The sequence below is a fragment of the Ornithodoros turicata genome, chromosome 7, assembly GCF_037126465.1.
Source record: "Ornithodoros turicata isolate Travis chromosome 7, ASM3712646v1, whole genome shotgun sequence".
In the NCBI taxonomy this organism is placed as follows: domain Eukaryota; kingdom Metazoa; phylum Arthropoda; class Arachnida; order Ixodida; family Argasidae; genus Ornithodoros; species Ornithodoros turicata.
This window is the reverse complement of record NC_088207.1, coordinates 18,700,475-18,721,979: the sequence shown is the minus strand read 5'-3', so window position 1 is coordinate 18,721,979 and position 21,505 is coordinate 18,700,475. Positions and strand designations below refer to the sequence as shown.

The 21,505-nt window shown below is 45.2% G+C and overlaps 2 protein-coding genes across 2 annotated transcripts in view; one reads left to right on the top strand and one right to left on the bottom strand.

Moving 5' to 3' along the window:
* LOC135400514 (uncharacterized) overlaps positions 1–21,505 on the top strand; it is a 374,312-nt gene that overhangs the window by 215,682 nt on the left and 137,125 nt on the right. The window lies entirely within an intron of this gene.
* The window catches only part of LOC135399708 (uncharacterized), a 39,877-nt gene continuing 22,000 nt past the window's right edge, over positions 3,629–21,505 (bottom strand). Inside the window, exons 6-7 of the mRNA XM_064631446.1 lie at positions 7,294–7,485; positions 3,629–3,805 (exon numbers count right to left, since the gene is read on the bottom strand). Of these exons, the coding sequence (XP_064487516.1) occupies positions 3,755–3,805; positions 7,294–7,485 (243 nt within the window). The 3' untranslated portion in view covers positions 3,629–3,754. The remainder of the gene's footprint in view (positions 3,806–7,293; positions 7,486–21,505) is intronic.

Below are 21,505 nucleotides of genomic sequence, written 5' to 3'. Positions count from 1 at the left end.
ACAATAGATGTTAGTTTTTTCTGGATTTGATATTTATTTACTCGCATTTATGAATATACCTCAAAGTCGTCGCTCTCACAAACTCATTAGCAACAGAACTTCCGGTCCGGTATCCAATGAAACATGAACCTCATGCTTTCGTAATGCATATGGAAATTGGCGGATATCCACTACAAAGAGGCTGGATTTCCGCGCCGGTTCCGTGAGTTGAGGAGGACAAGCCGCCGCCTGTTTTCAGCTCCCCGTTTGGCAAGCTTTGTCGCCGCGCACAGCGAAAATATTTCGCGTGCGGTTTGGAGGCATAATATAACTTCGTAATAGATACAAACGAAAGATTTGTCGAACTTCTGGTCAGAGTCCCTTTAAATACGTCCATACTCATGTGGACGTTCCACAGTTGCTGAGCAGGTTGAATTTTGCAATTCCGCGGTTGTCGTTGCGGATGCACACCGCGTTCATTGATACGAATGTGTGTAAGGGTGACCCACTATCACGTGGCCGCGTGCTTATCAATTCGCGACCTGAAGTTTCTGATGTTCTTTTTAATTCCCTTTCTACTTTTAAAAAACCTACCGTCTCTAAATCAGTTTTGTTGCTGTACATATTAACCTCCCATGAACCCCCCCCCCTCTAACTGCTTCAATTTCTCGCCTGTTATACAATATTCCCTCACCTAGCGTGAATCTTTGCACAGTCTTCGAATGTATATTCCCTCCACGGCATAAAGTAATCTGCGTTCCCTAATTATTGTATTGCACTGTGTCTGTGTTTTGCTTCTTTAGATACCCATGTCCAAATGTACAATGTTGTTTTTACTGTATTTGTCCTGAGATGGTCTTCAAGTTCCTCTCTGCTTCTATTCTGTATTTTCCCTGTGCCTCGTACCTGTTTTGCTGTTGTTTAGATTACCTTGCCGTTGTGTCGCTCTATTGTCTCGCATCATACCTAATTTTGTGCTGTATATTGTATTGTTTTCTGTATATGTCAATGAAGTAGCGGATCGGGAAGCTGCTGCGGCTCACCATCGCCGCTCAGCGGTTCCCATCATACTTTCGAATGGGGATAGACGCTCCCTCTTCTCCGCATTGACTTCGCCTTGGGCCTATCAGGAATGGTGTCATGACATCACCCGGTGGTCGTTCCTCTATGTTGTTGACACAACTCTATTATTTGAAATGGCAGGCGGTCTCCCTCGCCTCTTTACCTCTCTCGTGGGTCGTTTACGACTTAGCGTCGCATTCACCCCTGCACTCCGGTATAGGCTGGGCCACAGCAACACGGCGCTGTGTACAACTTGTGGTGCCCCGGCAACAATTCGACACATTATAGAAGACTGCGCCAGTACGTATGCGAGCGACGGGCCTTTAAATGTCAACTTGGAACGCTGGATCAGAGGACATTCAATATCTGCAACGTTCTCGGCCCATGGAGTAACCCTGGACATGAGTGCCGTGCACTTGGCGCTTTTCTTTCCTTTCTGAGGGCCACCGGCCTCCTTCACGAAATGTAGGGATCTCCTTCCCTCGTCATCCTTTCATATGAACCATTTTGGAATGGGGTAGGGTCCTGCACTCAACGCAGGGAAACATCCCACATCATCATCATCACCCATTCATCTATGCTGTTGTTGTTTCTGTATATGTACCTCAGATAGTGCGCCAACACAAGGGCCGTGGGCCGTTCTTGGAAACTAAATAAAACCATAATAATAATAATAATAATAATAATAATAATAATAATAATAATAATAATAATAATAGTAATAATTATTATTATTTTAATTATTTTATATGATTCAAAGTATGGGGGTTTGAATAATTCAAAGTATAGTTGAAGTATGGGGGGGCATATAAAAATGACAGGGCATCATACTAATGAGCCAGACTTCACTGTGCGGTGTTTCAGAAAAAGCACCTCTCGGGGTTTGCAGGCACGACAGGATGCTGTCATGCGGGCATCGTGTCTCGGGTGATGAAGCCTAGCGTTCAAATTCAGTTCAAGATTAACGAAAAAAAGGAAATAAGATGAACTTTAAAGGTACGTACCTGTGCGTAGTTAATAGGTACGTGTGGTTTTGCTTGTTTTGATTGAGTAGCATGAGGAAGGTACTGTCGACGTTGGTGTATTCTACAGATTTCGTCCCAGTGCATGTGCAGGCACATAAGGATATTCGATTTTGATGGTTGAACATTGTCACCCACATGTATATGCATTGGGAAAGCCCCAACGTCCAAGTTCCAGGAAATAGTAGTCGTGAAAAAAAAATGTGCAAAGCGCAATGTATAGCCGCTTGCAAAATGTCTTGCTTATTGTCAGCCCCTCAAACTGCCCTCATATATGTGGGTAATGAAAGAGTGAATTTGTGAACAGGGTGTCCTATCGTGCTGGACTACCATCCTCATGCAGTGACAGTATACGTCTGAAAAACAGCATAAGTGGATTTCTAGGTGTAATTTCGCCCACAAATGATTCGACAGCTACTTGCTTACGAAATTAGAAAATTTTCTGGTCAGAGAAGCACGTGGTGTTTTTGCACATAGGTTGATAAACGCGATGCCTTCTTTTGTACGTACTGTGTTCCTTGGACAGCTCTTGATTCCGTCATCAGTTAGTCAAGAAAGTCAACAAGATAGTCCAATACCAGAAGAAACAGTTCACAAATTCTTAATTTAGTTGCGCGCGTATTGGGGCAGCGAGATGGCTGGCCTTCAAGTTTGAGATGAGCGGGCAACTACCTTTATTTGGGCTACTGCTACTCTGAAACTGGGAACTTTCGATATTGTCCTTATACACGTGGGCCTTTCACATAACACATCATTCAGTTGAAGAAACATGGGGACAGGCATGCCTAAATTGAGTTACCTCAATTTTGGGGTCAGTAATATAAAACCGTGGCATTATGACTTCATTGAACAATGACTTGTATTGAACGTTTATTTCCACATGCACGGTTAAGAATGAATAGAGTACTGCAGTAGAGAATGGGTCACGGTAACCCACTCTGCTTGTATGATTGCTGCCACTGTTTTTTGCAAAATTAAACAGACTTCGAAGGGCTTGTGATTTTGGGTTGATAGGGTTATTGACCAACCTCGGCGCTACATTACTTTTATCTGTGATAACTCAGAGGGACGTCCCAGAAGCAGCTCAAACGAGAAGCAGGTTTGTTTCACAGAATTTCGAAACTGTTCACCTGTTTTGTAAGACATCCTTCTGGTTGTACTGAGTTAAGTCTTCCAGTGGGGTAGCTTTGCACAGGCAATTTACGTGCCCTGTTTCGTAGATAGTCTTGTGACAGTTTGTGGCGGCAGGCTGAAGGTATTTGTATTATTGTTCCTGATAATATATTGTAATAATGGAAATTCTTTGTGGTACACACCTTGTTTAACATGCCATCTTTTGTGTGCTAAATAAACTGATAAACGTCAAACCCTGAGAGTTAGCCTGTAAACACAATGGCGCAAAGTTTGCGCACGGGAAACAGACACTATAGCCACTCACCAGCCTCCCTTCTGTAGGCCATGTTTCCACGTCGAGGAGTTTTCCAGCACACCATAAAATGTAATTGTATACGTACATAAAAAGTAATATGTAATGTAATTCACGCTTACATACACACAAATTTACATTAATTTCGCTTTATTTACTTTTAAATTACATTCACATACTACTAATAATACGAGGTACTTCGACTGTCTGGAAACTTGGAAGTCTTCCAAGCTGTCCTGGGGAGTCTAGTTCGTCTCCTGCATTCTTAAGGTATCGCTGTATTCTGCACGCATTTAGCTTGAACACAGATGTTTTTCTGAAACGGTTTGTTGTAAGTTATTGTGAGAAGTTGTATATTTATGTAACTATTGAAATTTGTAGTTCATTTGTCTGTTGTATGCAACTGGGAGGCAAACCTTACTTGCGTACTGCTTCGTATTTCAGAGCTATCGAAAGAGCAGCTGAACATCTACACATACCACTCCTATGGACATATACATACATCGCATATGCCTCTCCTCAACTGGTGACTTACGTTTAGGTCTCATAGTTCGATTCCATGTGTCAATAATGTAAAGCTTATATGTATTATGAACTGTACTCTTTTGCAAAAGAAAGAAAGCAAAGCGAAACATTAAGTGTATTGAAAGTAGTACCTTCACTGTGAGCGTTGTCTGTTTTGTTTTGGATTGTGGATGTGGCACCTAACCGTGTTTGCAACGCATCAGCTCATTTCGTAGAGCTCTTGAACAGTGTATCGTGCGTTTTCGCATTTGCGTACGCAACAGGTAGCGTTGCTAGTTCTGCGCACGCGCAAACCATAAGGAGAGCTTCGCGCATTGTGCAGAAATAACACGCTATCCTTTACGTACGCAAAGGCGATAACGTAAGATGCACTAAAACTCTCTATTGACTCGCAGTCAGCGAGGTAACATACGAGGTGATATAATAAAATTTCAGGTTGTCCCGGAAACCCCGTGAAATAGCAACCTTCAGTGAGATAATCTCCGCATGTTAAGAAAAGGGGGAAGCAAAGGCAGATGTTTTTGGGCATGTGGTCTCTGCTGGGCTGGAAAGTCTCTGAGCTTAGAATCGATGTGACAGGGTTCCAAGGCGAGGTATTGAAATTGCTTCACATTCTCAAAGTAACACAGCACACCCACGGGGAACAGCTTCAGGCTGTTTTCCGTGCAGTCCCTGCAAACCAGATAGTGTTCGTAGAGGAGCCTTTCCATTTTCCCTTCCTTTCACTGTTTCTTTTTTTTCTGCAATTGTGCAGTACGTGATATGCTGCAGGTGTGTTACTTTGTTGCAACTGTTATCGGTTTATTACTGTGAGACATGTTTCATGTTTCTCTTTCACCTTTCGCGATATGACCACCCATTGGTGGTAGCGTATCTTACTCTGCTATAGCTGCATCAGCATTTTTGTACAAAGTATTTGTTACGTAGCACGTTGTGCTAGCTGTCTGAAAGGTATGTGGGTGAAAAGCATGGCTGCACGCAATGTGTTCAAAAGTAACGCATGGTACATATCCTTTCAACTTGGGGCGTTTTCCGCTGAGTTGGAGGCAATTTTAATTAACTTTCAGGATCTCAGTCTATACATTACCGTGCTTTTTTTTTACAATGAGCGCTTTCTTTAGGATATTGAGACATTTAAGAATATTGTATTGAGGTGCGGAGGGAGATGCTGCATTTTCATGTATTACTGGAACGGCACTATACAGGGTATACACGCTACCTGTAGACATGTTTTTTTTTATATGGAGAAATACTTTTTTTCCTAATTATAAGCAATGATATCTCCTATGCTATAAGCCACACGTTACGAAGCCATCACGAACCTTATAAATCAATCTATTAATTTGCTCCGTTTCCTTTGTTTACTTTTTAATTATTGGAGATAGAAGCTCGGCGCAAAAGCAAAATCTGTTTTCCCCGATGCGCTGAAGCCACTGCAGTCTTCAAAAGAACTTGCGAGACAATTATAGTGTGCGGAAATGATCCTGAAACAGCGGCAATATGTCCGCGTTCTTTTAACCCTCTCCTCTCGGTGCGACAGAGAAAGCACGCCACAAGTTCGCATACTTCGTGCGTTCTTTTTGGAAACAGCAGCGACACGTACAGCATGTCGCCACAAAAATAGGCTGATTCCTCTTACGTATAAATCTATTCCGAATTTGAATTTCATTTCGCTTTTTTGCGGACCTCCTACGTTTAATAAGTGAAAAGTTAATCAACGAAACATAAATAATACTTCGAAGTAGGAGGTTGATGGTGCATTGGTAAGGTGGTGGCTTATGGCATAGCACATATCATCACCGCTCATAACTGGGAAAAAGTGTTTTACCGTATATAAAAATCTGTCTATAATTAGCTCGGACACCCTGTATATTACGACTGCTTATTTTTCAGTAGTTTTATTTGTTGCTGGTCTGTTCAACGTAGTGCAGTGAAGAGGTGCCTACATAAGTATTTGCGTGTGTTCGCAGCACATTATACTGCCTTAACAAAGACGAACAAAACACTACCTTTTTTAGTAATAAACATTGTATAGTATTGTATGATCGTGTCTGCGAAGGCCGAAGCGTACTACTAAAAAGTAGTAGGAGTAGAGGCAGTGAAGGACAGAAGTAACAAAAATAGCACCCCAGCTTCAGTTTAGTTGTTTATGCAGTACCCGTGTTATTTGCTTTTCGTGAACTAGCAGTACTGTTAATCGGAACACGGTGCATCGGTGTTAACGTGCAATGAGAGTTCTCTGCATCCGGTCTTTAATTACCATAGTGCAACACAATATGTACTATGGTAATTAAAGACCGGATGCACGGAACACAAAGTTGACACAACAAATTTCTCGGAGGCGGAAAAGGTTTACCTGCAGAACGCAATCATATATACTAGCACAGTTCCCAGGGCAGTCTATGTCGAAACCTTTTTAGTGGTCTTTTCCATTTGTCTGGTTCCTTTCAAGAAGCTACTCCGTTACGTAATGGATTCGTAGCGATAGCCAACCGCGGGGACTGTGTTAACAGACCCTCACCTGTCGCTCTCCCTCCCCTTCGGGGTTACCTGAGAGCATGTTGTTGGGCTTTGCAAATAAACATTTCCTGTGTCCGTAAAATTTGTGGCGTCATTTTGATGCTCCATGTCTACGTCTTTTGTCCAATCGCTATACACCAGCCAGTCTGCGCCCTTCCCAGTCCTCCCACGTACACCAGCGTTGCATCTCTCCTCTGCAAGTATCATACTTGTCTCCTCTCTTCTATGCGAGCGTTACAGGAAGCGTTCCTGACCTGACAATAACAATTGGTGGCTTTACGTCGCGGGACGATTGTTATTATGAGCGACGCCACAGTTGTCGATCTGTGGATTAATTTTGCCCACCTGAATGTACTTTACCGTGCGATGCAATTTCGACATACGGCACATCGTATTTAACGTCCCTCGCGGAAGAGGACGTGTCAAAGCAACTCTTACCCTGCACCGAGTTGCTAGCGTAGTGGAGCGGGTTTGAACCCGCAACATACCTCGCGCGAGATTGAGAGCACCAACAATGGCAAAAAGCTGCCCTCAATTCATTCATCCAAGCCCAAGCTAAAATATTGTGGTATCGCCTCAACGGTGTCACTTCTGCCTCAACAATGGTTCAAAATACTTTCCGATACAAGGTGAAATTAGTTTTGTGCATTAAAACAATGTAACACTTAAGAACCTACGGAAATATTTGCGAATTTGTCTTTTAAAGGCAGCCTTTGTGGCCAGTGAGAGTTTTGATTCATTAATCTCATCATTACTCACCCTGTTTTCGCCACATGGTGTGCCATCAAACGCAGCATACCTTTCCAGCCTGTAGTCAGTGGCGAGCTCAAGGATGTAGGTTACAGCACAGCACTCGAAGAAGCAGCTGTTAACAGGGTCGAGCACTTTCAAGCCCTTCTCTGTGAGTCTTCTTTCGTGCCCCTGTTCCGAGAAGTACTTGATGTCAGGGTTCTGAAAGGATTCATATGTTGCACAATTAGGTATTCTTTTCCGCCATCATAATCTGAGTTAAATACACAACACTGGCCTGGCGCCTACAGAGTGTCCTAGGAATCGTGTCATTGAATATTTTTTTAAATTGCCCGACATAGAATCATGCAGTCAACGGCTTTTGTTCTTACTTGCGTTTTGCCATCCTGATGTGGATGTCATGTAACCCAAGTTGTATTATGTAAATTTTTGCGAACTGAACTCTTTATCCACCCCAAGTAAATGGTCACCTTTTTACCCCACTAATGTGGAGAGCGTGCCGAATTTAATCAAATTCGTGATAATTGACAGGGACATTGAGGAGCTATCCCATCGAGGACAAAAAAAAAACGAACACCATGCTTTTGGGAGCACTCTGAGCATAGCGCGTGGCGAGTTTTTGAGCGCGATCGTTCTCAGTCCGACCAATGGAGGTAGCAAACTCAGCCCACAGAGTAATAGTAGAAAAAGTGACAGCTCGTCAAATTGGAGGAGGGAAGGCATGATCCCAACGGAAGCATGGTGCGATAAGCGGTGCCTGTGTTATCTGTTTCTGTTGTCGCGGTGTGGCCTGGGTTTGCAACCTCCTTTCGTGAGCCTGGCAACGATTTGCGCTCAAAAAGTCGTCGCGTGCTATGGACGGGGTGCTCCGAAGAGCATTCTTTTCGGGTATTTTTCCGATAGGATAGCTTCTCAATATCAGTGTTGTTGAGTAAGTTCGGCACGCTCTTCATACTGGCTGGGTAAAAAAGCGACCGTTACTTGGTTAATTCCCAAGTTGAGTTTGCAAAAACTTACATAATAAAACTGCAAAAACTTACATAATAAAACTTGCGTTACAGGATATCCACATCACGAGGTGGCAGAAAACGCAAGCAAGAACAGTGCCGTTGACAGCATGATTCCGAGTGGCGTAGGTTTTTAAATTATAATTCAATTACACGGTTTCTAGGACACCCTGTATGGCCGAAAAGTCGCCGCATAATATACACATAGTGATCCGGCATTTAGAATGATATGGTTATTTTTGCTGATGCGTTTTAATGATGACATGGTTGGCTTAGAGATGATATGGTTGTATGACGCCTTGAAAATGAGAGTCGTACACCTTTTCGTGATGCATTAGGTTAACTTCATAAAACAGGGTAACAAACGCTTCCGTGTTCCTTCGCGTTGTTACCTGTCACTCAACCAACACGCTTCACAGCTTCTCGAACTTCACAGGAATGCGTACGCCCCCCTCCCCCCCCCTGCTCAATTCAAGCCTGACCTTTGACGGTATTATTCGATGAATGGCTGGCATTGTGTTTGAGCAACAGAAATTCCGTTCTTAAGACAGACTTCTTGTGTAGACGTCTTCTGTGTGTAGGATAATCAGCACTGCACTTTTTGTTTCCTCCCCTGATTGCCTGTGAACTTTGACGTCTTCTTGGCCAAATCAACCGGAACTTCTATCGAACACGTGTGTACAGTTCGATGACTATGTAGAGGAGGTGGTGTTCCCCTACATGAGTCCCGACCGACTGTGATGGTATGCCACGGAGAGGCGATGACGGTGGCCTATCTCCATGGCCGCGCCGGTGGAACTGAGGAGCGGGTGCTCCAGGCGCGTGTCCATCCTCGTCGTTGTCCACCGGCCGCTACATCACTCCCCCCCCCTCAGACGCGGAGCGGCGATAAAACAGATGATGTCCACGACTTCACTAGAGGAGGGCAGCGAGGGCGACCGTGATTGACGTGCATGGTTGAACAGGTGCATGGCACGGCACACGTTGGCGACATGTCACAGATGGCCAGGACGGGAACAACGATCCGTCAGGTAGAGACGAGCGGGAAAGAGTGAGGCGCTCGGTGTCGTGGTCCTGGGGTGCCGCGACCGGCACGGGAGCCGAAGCTCGAGAGTCCCAGGTTAAGTGAGTGACGCGAGGCTATGCGAGCCGTGGTGAGATGCCGAGACGCCGGCTGAAGCGTGCCGTGGCGTCGGCTGCCGCGACCGGCAGGTGAGCGCAAGGCTCGAGTGTCGCGGCGGAGTGTCGCGGTATAGGTCCTAAAAGAAACCGCTTACTATACCTGCTTATAGAGCACCGTTTAATAATCCACCATTAAAAATAAACTGTTTCAAAATCCCCTCATTATCTAGCACGGAGGCAGATTCATTGCAATTTGCGCCTGGTTAGATCAGGTTATGTTATGTTAGTTTAGTTTGGTTCCGGTTAGTTTGGGATAGTTTAGGCTAGTTTGGTCCTGTGGGGTAAGTGTAACCGGTTAGTAAGCGGTTTATTTTAGGAAATATATTTTTAACCGTGTATTTTTCAAGCGGTTTATTCTTGAATGTTTTATTCTTAAGCGGTTTATTCTTACTGGTGGATTTCGGGAACCCCCCGGTAGAGTGCATATGTTTTTTCTCTGTGGGTTTCTGCAAGTTACTGTTTTATTAAACGCACAGGCATATTCTCTTCACGGTACACTTGTCCAGAAATTCAGACCACAACTGGTCGCCCCTGTATACAAACAGCCGGGCGGCAATGGTGATGAAGCTAGCTGCAAAAGATGGAGCTGAAACATCTCCAAGCTAATGAAGGCGGCAAGCCGAGTGACCAGAGTACAGGAACGTACCGTAAAGACAAATCTGTGATATCTAAATGTCGTGATATATATTTAATGCAGTGTATGACGTTCAATATAGTGTTTTTCTCATTTGGGGTCCGCTGTTTTCCTTTAAGCTGCATGCATGGTACACAACATAATGGCAATTGGTTCTCTTAAGTAATGCACGTGTGCCTATACGCAGCACATCGTGGGATAATAGACGTCTAACCCGGGGACAAGTTGAGACTTTAGGCCTAGGCCTAAAAGTAGAAGTCTACTAGACATCTACGGGGTTATACGTTTAGTGTATAGACATCTCAATTTGGAAGTCTATTAGACATCTACAATTTTATACGTTATTTAGACATGTGAAAAGTGGTCCACGATATACCCCTGAGACGTTCCCCACTAAAAATCTCCTTTTCGCATCGTATAGCAGCCCATATGAATTGTAAACCATACTTAAACTCTCTCAATGTAGTGATTTTTCTTTTCACGCGCGCGCGCGTGTGTGTGTGTGTGTGTGGGGGGGGGGGGATATGTAGAGTTAAAATACGCGGAGAGGTTGCCCGGTTTGTGAGTGCTATCAGGACCTGCCACACCGCATTCGTTTGCTGAGGCTGTAGGCGGTACACACTAAAATACGTGCGTCACCAGGACACTGGAGTAGTCACAGTCAAAGAGTGATAGTCAACGTCGAGACGCAGTCAAAGCCTAGAAACCCAGCCTGGGTCTGTCAGAAATCGTAGCAGGGCGTCTGCCAGAAAGCGTTGGGATGCTGGATTGTTCCAGGGCATTAGACGAACTATCACATACTTTCGGATGCCGGTACTATTCATTACTTGGAATTAACAATGAAATTGTTCTACTCTCTCTGGCTATTTCTAACTGTCTCCTAGCAACTGCACTGTTCCCACGGGAGAAGGAGTCAGCAGACAAGCTCGATTTTTTGCAACTTTCCCACTTGCTCCCTCATCAGTTCCATCACGGAGCTCGTTAATGCGCCGCGTAATAAATGTAGAAGAACCATAACCTTTCTTCTTAAAAAAAGCAAGTGGTTGATGGAGCATTTCATAAGTATATGTTTTCACAGAAAGCGAAGCATCTGCAACCGAAGTGGAGACGTAAGATAATTAGCTGTCGCCAGCCTTTTTTGTGCTCTCCGGTTTTTCAAAATATAAACAGTGAGTGCGAAAGCACACCTGATGGTAGCAGAAACAAGAGAGAGAGAGAGAGAGAGAGAAACACGCACACACACACACACTTACATTTGCTGCGTGCTACACGAGCAGATTCACAGCTTTCGATGCACTATTACCATCTAAAGATGGCCACAAGACCATACCATCAATGATAACAGTGTAGCTTCACTGCAGGTGAAATTACAAACGTCAAGGAAGCCTTTCAGATTAGCCGCCTACCGCCATCAAACCTTGCTTCGAGGGTCCGAGCTTCGAGAAAACACCTCTCTAGTTTAACCTTCTTCCCCTCTCTTTCGACAAGCGCCATGTTACTTCTGCACCACGTAACCCTTTCCTTTTGAATTTGCAAGTCGTTTCATGCGCTTTGCGCGCAGCATCCCACCTCATCCATGTTGCGAATAGTTCGCGTGATTTCAAATGTTTGAGTAATTCCTTCGTGGTACAGGTGCCGTGGTAACTTTGTACTGAAGCTCTTACTTCAAGACGCTGTTTTTTGCAATCCGTGCAACATTGCAGTGCATGTACGTGAAAGCGTTTCAGCCAGTCGCCGGCTCTTTAATCAGGTTTTATCAGACGGTTATGAACGTCAATGTGTGAGGTTCGTTTCGATGTTGGCTCCGAATCTGAAGCCCGGGTTCTGAAAATCCGGGAATCTGAAGCTCCGATTCCCTGGTTCATCTACAGGATTTCAGGCATTTTTGAGGTATGTAGACGACACATCGGATATGCTTTCGTGAGTGCCAGGCATCCCCGTTTCTTTTCTTTCTTTTTTTTTTCTCTTCTTCTTCTACCTCTGCTTGCAGGCATTATGAGCGCTGATAGGGAGATGGCGAGATACAATGCAATGAGACTGTTACTAACCGCTCTCTGTGCAAACGGTATGTTACATATTTTGATTTACTCCTTGACACTGACATGCAGTCCTAGCAATCTGCTTAGAAATGGTGTTTCTTGCAAGCTAAATTCGTACGAAGCTGCAGGCAATGGATCGAGCCTTCGCCATCTGATGATGAAACCCGATCTCCCCGACGTTGGGTAAAGAATGCCAAACGGGACGGGAAATCAGGACTCGATGAAAGATGTTCCAGCCTCAGGACATCAGTTCTCTCCTGTTCAACAGTTGCCGCCTGCGTCGATCCTGTCGTATGAATGTGTGTATGAGTGAGCAAATATGTAAGAGTCAAAGGAGGATGAGTAAGAGAGAGTGGCTGGTTTATGCCTTCAGATGACGCACCCTGGAAGTCGCTGAGAAGGCGTGTTAGCTTTGCTCAATTGGTGGAGCCCTGCACCGGCAATCCAGAAGATATGGGTTCGAGTCCCACAGCTGGCTAACCTTTTCAGTGACTTTCATCTTTCATCGTTAATTTCTTAGGCAAATTGAGGCTTTGTATGTATTTGTCCCTTCTATGTTGTTCCAGCCTCACAACATCAGTTCTTTCATGTAAATCAGGACTCCCCAGGTCTACGAAGAGGTAGGAGAACGCCATCGCCGAGGAGCTGACTCCTAAGGGAAAGTTTTCGTCGTCGCTGTTCGTTGGTCGGACACTGCGGATACGTGTCCCATTTGTTTAAGCTTTGTTGATAACGGCGTGTGTACTGATGATGAACTGTATGCTTCCAAGCAAATGTAAGTGCTGAAGCACATTTGTGTCGCTGTTGCTTACTGTTTCGTGTGGTTTCTTGTAAGTGTGATCTCCATCTCGATGATGAATGCTCACGCTTCTGCAAGCCACGTAAATATCAGTTATGTGATTTGAGGCTGGTTTGACACTGCTACTAATTTGAGGACAGCTCAAGAGGCGCATTGCAAATGAGTGAAATTGGATCTTGATGTTCCGATGTCACAGAGCATCCAGGCTCCAAATTACAGAGTCATGTTTACATCAGGGTCATTCTACGCCGAATGATCCGAAGGCCCTGCTGGACAACGCCGCAGTTCCTTAAAAAACATACTCCGGTCTACCAATAGGCATTTGCGGAAGTTTAACTAAAAAATATCGATTCGCTCTGCAGTTACGACGTCTGAAAATTGCGTATTTTGGCAAAGAAATTGCCTTTGGCAGGTTGCTCGGGTCACGCTGTGTCATCCTGTGCCACGAAACCCTGTCCATGTGGATCAGTCCGCCTTCTCGGCGTCTCCCTTCATAATACGTTTTCGTCTTGTGTGTAAATTTTAAACCGTCGGAACTGAAGAGCGATTCAGTATTTTTCATCAACTCTTTGGCAAATCCCTATTGGTAGGACGGGTTATCTATCGTATTGTTTCTAAAAAAAATTGATGGGTGTCGAGCAGAACCTGGATCATTTGGCATGGAATGACGCATCAGGATATCCTGGTGTGGTGTTTTGACAGAGTCAAGTTACGTTAGTCGTTTATTTGTTAGCTGAACATAACAATGTGCAGCTGACTAATATTGGTGCCTGTTGTTATGAACATCACAGCATTACTATCAGGTATTGTATACAACGGGCATGCTACCAAAAGGCAGGCTATTTGGGCACTTAGTATCTATTGAAATTTGTCCGTAAATTGTTTTAACTGGATATTTTGCATTGAGTACTTCCAAAGTCAGCCTACGAGAGTTGAAGATGTATCATCATGGAACATATGTACTTGAAGTTTAACATTTTAACCTTATTTCTAGAAATCCAACAATATGTGTGCTGTGATACGACGGGTGTTCAAGTCAAACCGGGACTTTTCATTTTTCGCAAAAGTAAAAGGAACTTACATGCGAGAAATTAGTTTTATTTTTCACCGTAATCTCCAGCTGCACTAATGCACTTGTCCCAGCGTTTCACGAGGGCTTGGATACCAGCAGCATAGAAATCCTTACCAGCGCCTTGCAGCCATGATCGGATCGCATTCTTGACCTCGTCATCGCAGCTGAAGTGGCGGCCCCCAAGGAACGCCTTCAGTGGCCGCCTTCAGAAGGAAATCGCTGGGGGTGAGGTACTGACTGTAAGGAGGTTGTGGCAGCAACTCCCAGCCAAGTTCCTTTAAGGTGCGTGTCGTGAGATACGCGGTATGCAGGCGTGCATTGTCCTGTAGGAGAAGGACTCCTTTGGTGATGAGGCCCGGCCGCTTTTGCTTCTGCGCCTTATGCACATCCCTGAGAGCCTCGCATTAATATGCACTATTGATGGTGGTACCACTGGGCAGAAAATCAACATGAACAACGCAGCCTTGTCTCAGAACACCGTGGTCATGACCTTACCCGCAGACGGGGTGCTTCGCAACTTCTTGGGCGCTGGCGAGCCCGGATGCTGCCACTGTTTTGATGCACGTTTAGACTCAGGAGTGAAATAGTGCACCAGCGTTTCAACGCACATGATGATCCGATCAAGGAATGGCTGTCTTTCAGTGTCGAAACGGTGCCTTTGCCCTTGGGGGATTTCTAGTCTTCTCTGCCGGTCAAGCACGGAGAGCTGCCTCGAGACCCAATGGGCACTAACTTTCCGAAACTGGAGGTGGACATGAATGATAGTAAGTGTCTTCGATTGGGCTGCACTTTTTGAACTGGCGCAAGTGGTGCAACTTCTGCCGTTCGATTCGGCGAAGGTGCCCCCCCCCCCCCCCAGCCTTTGCACTACACTTTCTCATTCGATTCAAAAAAGTGCCGCAGGAGTGCAGCACGAGTGCAGGAAAATGTTGCACCTCCTCATACCACCGTGCAGCGTTCCGTGCAATTCAGTAGCAGACGACAACATGGCGGTTGCGTAAAATAAAGCACTGAAAAGAAAACTAGCTTCACGTTCTTTTTTCAATCTCAGTATCCCTATTCTAATTTTTTAAGCCTTGTGATGAACTTCCGTGTTTTCGCTTTTCTGCGTTAATTCCTTATCCGGTTTCTGAATGCACTTGAACCTTGAAGTGTGTCGTCTGCCTATTTTGTCACCAAAGCAAACGGTTTTCCATCATCAAATTCACCGCTGAAGTTGCTGGAGTGTTAAAATCTGTTTGGCCTGCGCTCGACCATGGTGGAAATGATATTTTCCAACATGTGTGTCTGCGACGTTCTCATAATACAGTGGCACTCGGTTCCTGTCCAACCGCAACTCGCACAACACGCCGTGATCACGGTGGACGTTGTCTCTCGTCCTCCCCTTCCTCACTACTGTAGTTTGCGAGCTCAAAGGCACTGCACTGTAGAAAAATTGTCGAAATTAACCTTCAAACGGCGCGCAGCAGACGACAGACCACTGCGACAGATTGCACAGAGTCAACTCTCCTATTCGATTCAGCTTTGGTGCAACTTGCACTGGGGCTGCACTGACGTACACTTCCGGTCGCTCGCCTTACACTCGCGCCCTGGACTTTTTTCTGAATCGAAGACACTTAGTGTTCAGCGTTCCTACAGAAAGGTCCGTCTTTCGAGCGAGTTCGGGACATGTTATCCGTCGGTCCTTGAGGATCAGCTCTGGGCTCTGAGTCGCATCGGCCGGGATCGTCCTGCACTGATGTACGGCCGTCTCGGAACCGTTTGCACCACTCAAACGCTTTGCTGCGGCTAAGTGTATCGTGGCCATACTGAGCCTGAAGTCTTCTGCGAATTTCAGATGACCTTACGCCTTCATCCATGAGAAACTTCATGACAATTCGCTGTTCGATGTGCGCGCTCACCACGTTGTCGGCCATCTTGTCCAGCACGTGTCTTCTGTTTTGCACAAACTGGTGCACCACCACGTGGTGAACGCGGAGGCCTATCGCGTGTGGAAATGACGAAAAAGAAGTAGCGCAAGCCATTTGTACTCTCAGGAAACAAAGTCCCGGTTTGACTTGAACACTCCTCGTATTACCAGTCAAGGTCCAGCCCTTGATAAGCGCCTGCGCCATTATCGTCTTGTCACAGTGCTGCGCAAAGGTAAAGTGCATACGCTAGTCGCTTTTGCAGTGTTGTAATCAGTGGCGTAGCCACGGGAGGGTTAGGGGGGCTCGAGCCCCCCCCCCCCCCCTACCTGCCACGGAGACCGACCCACGCAAATCGTGCAAATCTGAGGGGAACGTAATATAAGGGGGGGGGGGCAGCGTGACGACCGCGAATATTCTTGCAGATCATGGCGTCTATCTAAGCAGCACTCTTGAATGGTTTTCAATGTATGAGCTTTTCAAAATACTTCCAATCTCGTGACACCACCTCATTGGTCATAGCAGCCTATACATGTAATCGTTTTGTGAATGTCGAAATCAAATTTTGTTTTTTCAGCCGCACTTTGCAGTGTGCCCAAATATGTGTGTGTTGTCGCACACAGGATCAGCGGGGGGGGGGGGGGGGGGGGGCTAACTTGGAGGTCTGGCTACGCCACTGGTTGCCTACGTCAACTTCAAATAAATATGCCAAAATATGCTTCTTGTGTCTGCTACAGCGTGTTACTTTTACACGCACAGCACACACTTCTGAAACAGTACACACATGTTTTTGTCACAACCTTTTAAGTGTGGTCTAAGCAAGGGGATGAAACTCGCGAGTTCCCTTGCGGACTAAAGTGACGACGTCATCAAACGTCATGAAACGTCAGAATTTTAAGTCGAAGCGTGAGTTCTCAACTGTCACCAACCCATTGGCTCCTATGGCCGCTCTACCGGTATGCGAGCGCTCACTGGTCGGTTTGAAATTGGCGCGCTCAAGCCGGTGACGCGTGTCGGCGGTACCGGAGCAACTCGCCTTAAAGTTTCGAAATGTGGTGGGTGCAGCAGGGACGCAAGCGAATCATCTATGCCGGTACCGCTTTGGATGGTTTTTAGTGTCCATCCCCTAACATGGTGTCGATACCGCTTTCTGAAAAACTCGGTGCCTCATGGATACTTCTGCAAGTCAATTCAGTGATAGATAAGTGGAAGGCAGGTCTGCTTCGCTTGCTTGGTGCGACAACGATTCAAGAAGGACAAATACCGTGTTTTTTCGTTACCCACTCGATGACAGGCAAGTCAGTTCCTATTCCATTCTGCCGCTTAGCATAGCATAGCACCACACGTGTGGCATATACGCAGCATTTTGGCAGGTAGAATTTTTTGTTTTCACTTTCTGATCCCTATCTTTCTTGCTGAGGTACAAGCACTCAAGTCATATCTGCTTCAAAAAAGCACCTGGTGGATACAGTAGAATGAATAAGCCACTCTTAGTGGTCGGAGCATCATCTTTCGGCATAGCAGCTGCACAAGTTCCTTTGTGACGGGTCAACCAGTCTCCTACACAAGCAGCAAAGCGATATGGACATGTTCTCTGTCATGCAGGATCTGTGAATGTGTGTGTCTGTTCAGCCAAATACTGTTGTTCTACTGTGAAATCTTCCACGTGAGACATCAGCTATCAGTGAGTGCTATCAGTTGCTTCGGCATATCACTCGTACTTCAGAAACAATGTTCATATCATGTTCGTGTTTGGCGCAGCTACAGCAGGCTGCAGTTTGTGATTTGGAAATACCTATCCCAAAAAATAAAGCACTTTGTGTAACAGAAACACCAACGCTTACTCATTTTGTTATTTATTTCACTCGACGCGAACGAAAATCACAACCACCCAGGAGAGAACAGATGAGGAAGGGAAAGCATCGCCAGCGTCACAGGTGACCCAGGGAGACAAAAAAAAAAAAAAAGCAAAAGCAAAGCAAACAGCCACTCAACTGTCGTCCAACGATTAACCCAACGCTAGAGGTCACGTGATTTTTTTTCTTGACAAGAGAAATATACTACACGTTCGTCCCCCTGGTCCAAGTAAAGGCTAATACAGGTATAGTCCTGGGTATTATTACTAATACAGGGCTCGTACAGGTCTAGAAGACGCCTTATCCTGGTATATAAAAGATCTAAAGTTGGGCTGGGGCAAGACGTTGGATGTGTAAGGTTAGACGTCTAGGTGGCGTAGCATTAGCTATGCTATATAAAGGCTAGATGAGCTCCTCTAGACATTAGAGCTTTTGGAAGACGTCTAAGAGACATGACACTTTTCTAAATTTAGACGTCCGTTAAACATTTATTAACCCGCCTTTGGCTACATGGGCATCAACAGCTGAGTCAACAATTAGTCAACAGAGAAATTGAGAACATACATGATAAGGTTTACGCATGAAGGTCACAGCAAATTTGTGTAAGATATATGCCGAGTTTATGAAAGAAAGTTTATCTTCCTGTGCATAATTATCTACAAGACTTACAGTTCCATAAGTCAATATAAAATCAATATGTGGTGTAAACACGAGGTCAATAGAAAGTCAGCTGAATGCCTGCTTTCTTTGTCGACGGAGTTCTGTAGAAAGGAAACAAAAGGTCAACGGCCATTTTGTAAGGGTTAAGCTGGAACCGCAGGGGGCGCATTTCAGAGGCACAACCGCCCCGTTGCCGTAATTTGACGCTGATGCCGCTGATTTGACGTAAAACCGCATGGATCAAGTGCGCGCCGTAAAACGGGCAACTCGCCGAGAGAGAAAAAAAGCACACACAGTGTTGCCAGTACATGTGCAATATGCACTAATGCAAAACATTGTAAAAAGCATACAGTAGGCCCCTTGGTTGGCAACACTTAGTCCTGACGAAGGCGGAGCTTCCGCCGCAACGTCGACGTTACCCCTTAACTTTCCACCTGTCAGTAAATACCTTCCCTCTCTTTTCTTACTTCCTACACTTTCGTTGTCTGCCTCTAATTTTTTTCAAGTACCTATTTAATTTCGCATTCGCCCGAACATTTCTTTCAGCGTATCTTTCCACGATAATCGATTGGCACCCCTTAGTCCTGACGAAGGCGGAGCTTCCGCAGCAACGTCGACGTTACCCCTTAAAGGAGCATGGAAATAATTTGGAACATATATTTTTCATCACGGCTAGATGCTTAAAAAGTGTACAGTTCTGTTTTATTGCACGCGATTATTACATTTTGATGACCTCACGGTTCGAGGCATCATTCTGCCCGGCATTACCAACTTGTTTCTGATAACAAAAGCGTAGTTCTTTCGATTTTCTTTCTTTTTTTTTTGGGGGGGGGGGGGCTTGATAGCACCATAGGCTACCATAGCACCGCACAGTCAGCACAGTACACGTAATCCAGACTGTACTTGGAATTCATGTCGGAAACACAAGCCACCGACTCAGAACGTCGCTGAACTTCACGTGAACGGCATTGAGATTCGACTGTGGGAAAAACGAGTCAGAAAGACTCAAAGTATATTGCTAGGATGGCATTTGCGGTAGGTCTGCATCCTGAGCTCTGTCATTCAAACCTGGAGATGTCGGCAGTAGCAGACGCCAATAATCCTGTTAACTCTCTGGCGTAATTCTCCCGGTCGCGGTATACACGTGTGCTCCGCACTCCACGTTTGTTGCGTGCTATCCCGAGTTGTGCTGAGAGGGAACCTTCCGTTTTGCGAACACATGTAGGTCATAGCCTGGGCTATATAACGACAAAATATGAAGGAAATCCGAGGTATGGTTTTTGAGAAACGAGAGTCCAAAAAACCCCATTTTTGAAAACTTAGCTGTACTCTACATCGCCTTGACGAAAGTGGGCAAAGTACAGACATGTAAATTCGACATCAATTTAAAGAGCACGCTTCGACCTACACAGCGGTACCTCATATATCGCGATGGCATATATAGCAGGAGTACAGCGTAAAGACAAATATGATCAAAATGTGAATTTTGTTGCAATCTTGGCGATGTTTAATTAAAGATCAAAATAGAATTGAGCGGTGCTGTTTGCGCACGTTGAAAGCCGTTGTACCTGATATATTGTGCAAAAACCACAAATCTATAGTTTGGGACCGTCCGATGGCGAGGAATAAAATGTCACATTCGTTCCGTCAGAAAGCTCCGTCGCCGAGTCAATTTCTTTATGAATTTTTTTTTCGGGCGGACCACAACGCATAGAGCCAAAATTTTTGTTGCTCCTGTATGTATGCATGCTGCGATACAACATATATTTTTTTCAAGGGGAATCGGTGATGGTGTCCGGACCACCCTGCCTGAGTTGAGATGGAATCACCCTAATATCTTCTTATTGAATAAACCATTGCTCCTAACTTACCTAAAATCTGTTGTCCGCGTCTTTTTCCTTCTACAGGAATCAGAATAATAGTAATGGTACCGTGATGTTACACATCAAGTTTGTTTGCCTGGTGTGGCGACATGTTACACGTGCCGCAAGGTAGGGGTGCGGGCGGAAATTTTGAACCAGGGGTTCTATAGACGTGCCCCAGAAATCACCCACACTCGGTGCTGGAACCAATATTTACCTCTCCCCTCCACCCCCGGAATTGCTGAGGTAGACATCGCTCAGCGTCAGAAGATTGTAGCGGATGCTAAAAACGTATCTCTTGCGTGAGCGTCCAAAATGTAGCATACACTTAAAATACACACTGTCAGAATAAATAATAGTTAGGCCTAACCAGGAACACTAACGTACGCTTGTTGACGGGGAACACGATGCCCTGTTCAACGAAATCCAATATTAACGTTCTTTATTCACATACTAACCATAATTGCTTATGTTTCTCCCAATATTTTTTATTCCGTGTTAGCGCCGCGAAGCAACTGTGGCTATGAGCGGCGTATAGATCTGGACGAATGGAGAGAGGACAGCAGGAAGGAGTGGGGGACAGGGGGGTTAGTATACGTCCTGGGCCGACTTCAGGGGGAGCTGTGCCGACATTCGTCTCTTCCAATAATAGGTGAGGAACTCGAAATACCCGGTTGAAAAGTGCAGACAACGACGCGTATGAATACGAGAGAACAACGCACACATTCCTGAATTGAGCTAAAAATAACAATGCTGTTCCTATTACCTGGAGGGCCTCATGGCGTAAAGGGATCAGTGTTGCACGTTTGTTCGTTCGTCCCCTTGTTTTCTCCCTAAACTCAGTGTTATGGTGTGCCTACGTAGTCAATGCAAGTGGAAGTGGCGGACACATGGACGGCTACACGTAGAGTCAAGCGACCTGACTGTTTTACTTTACTGTTCTTACTTTACTGTTCTTCTTTAGCGTAGAAATACAAATATACGAACTACGTAGTCACTGAGAATGTGTACACACAGTCCACTTCTAGTGCGGCGAAATCGTCGTTGTCAGATGAATCCTCATTCAAGAGTGAATAGCGTACTATTTTCCCAGGCAGACGTAGAAAGCTTCGGAGGTCCACCAATTAGAGCGGATCGATTTCGAAAGATTTATTTCGATGCGTTGATTTTGCGAAGTTTAGTTTAAAGAGCTTGTTTTGACAA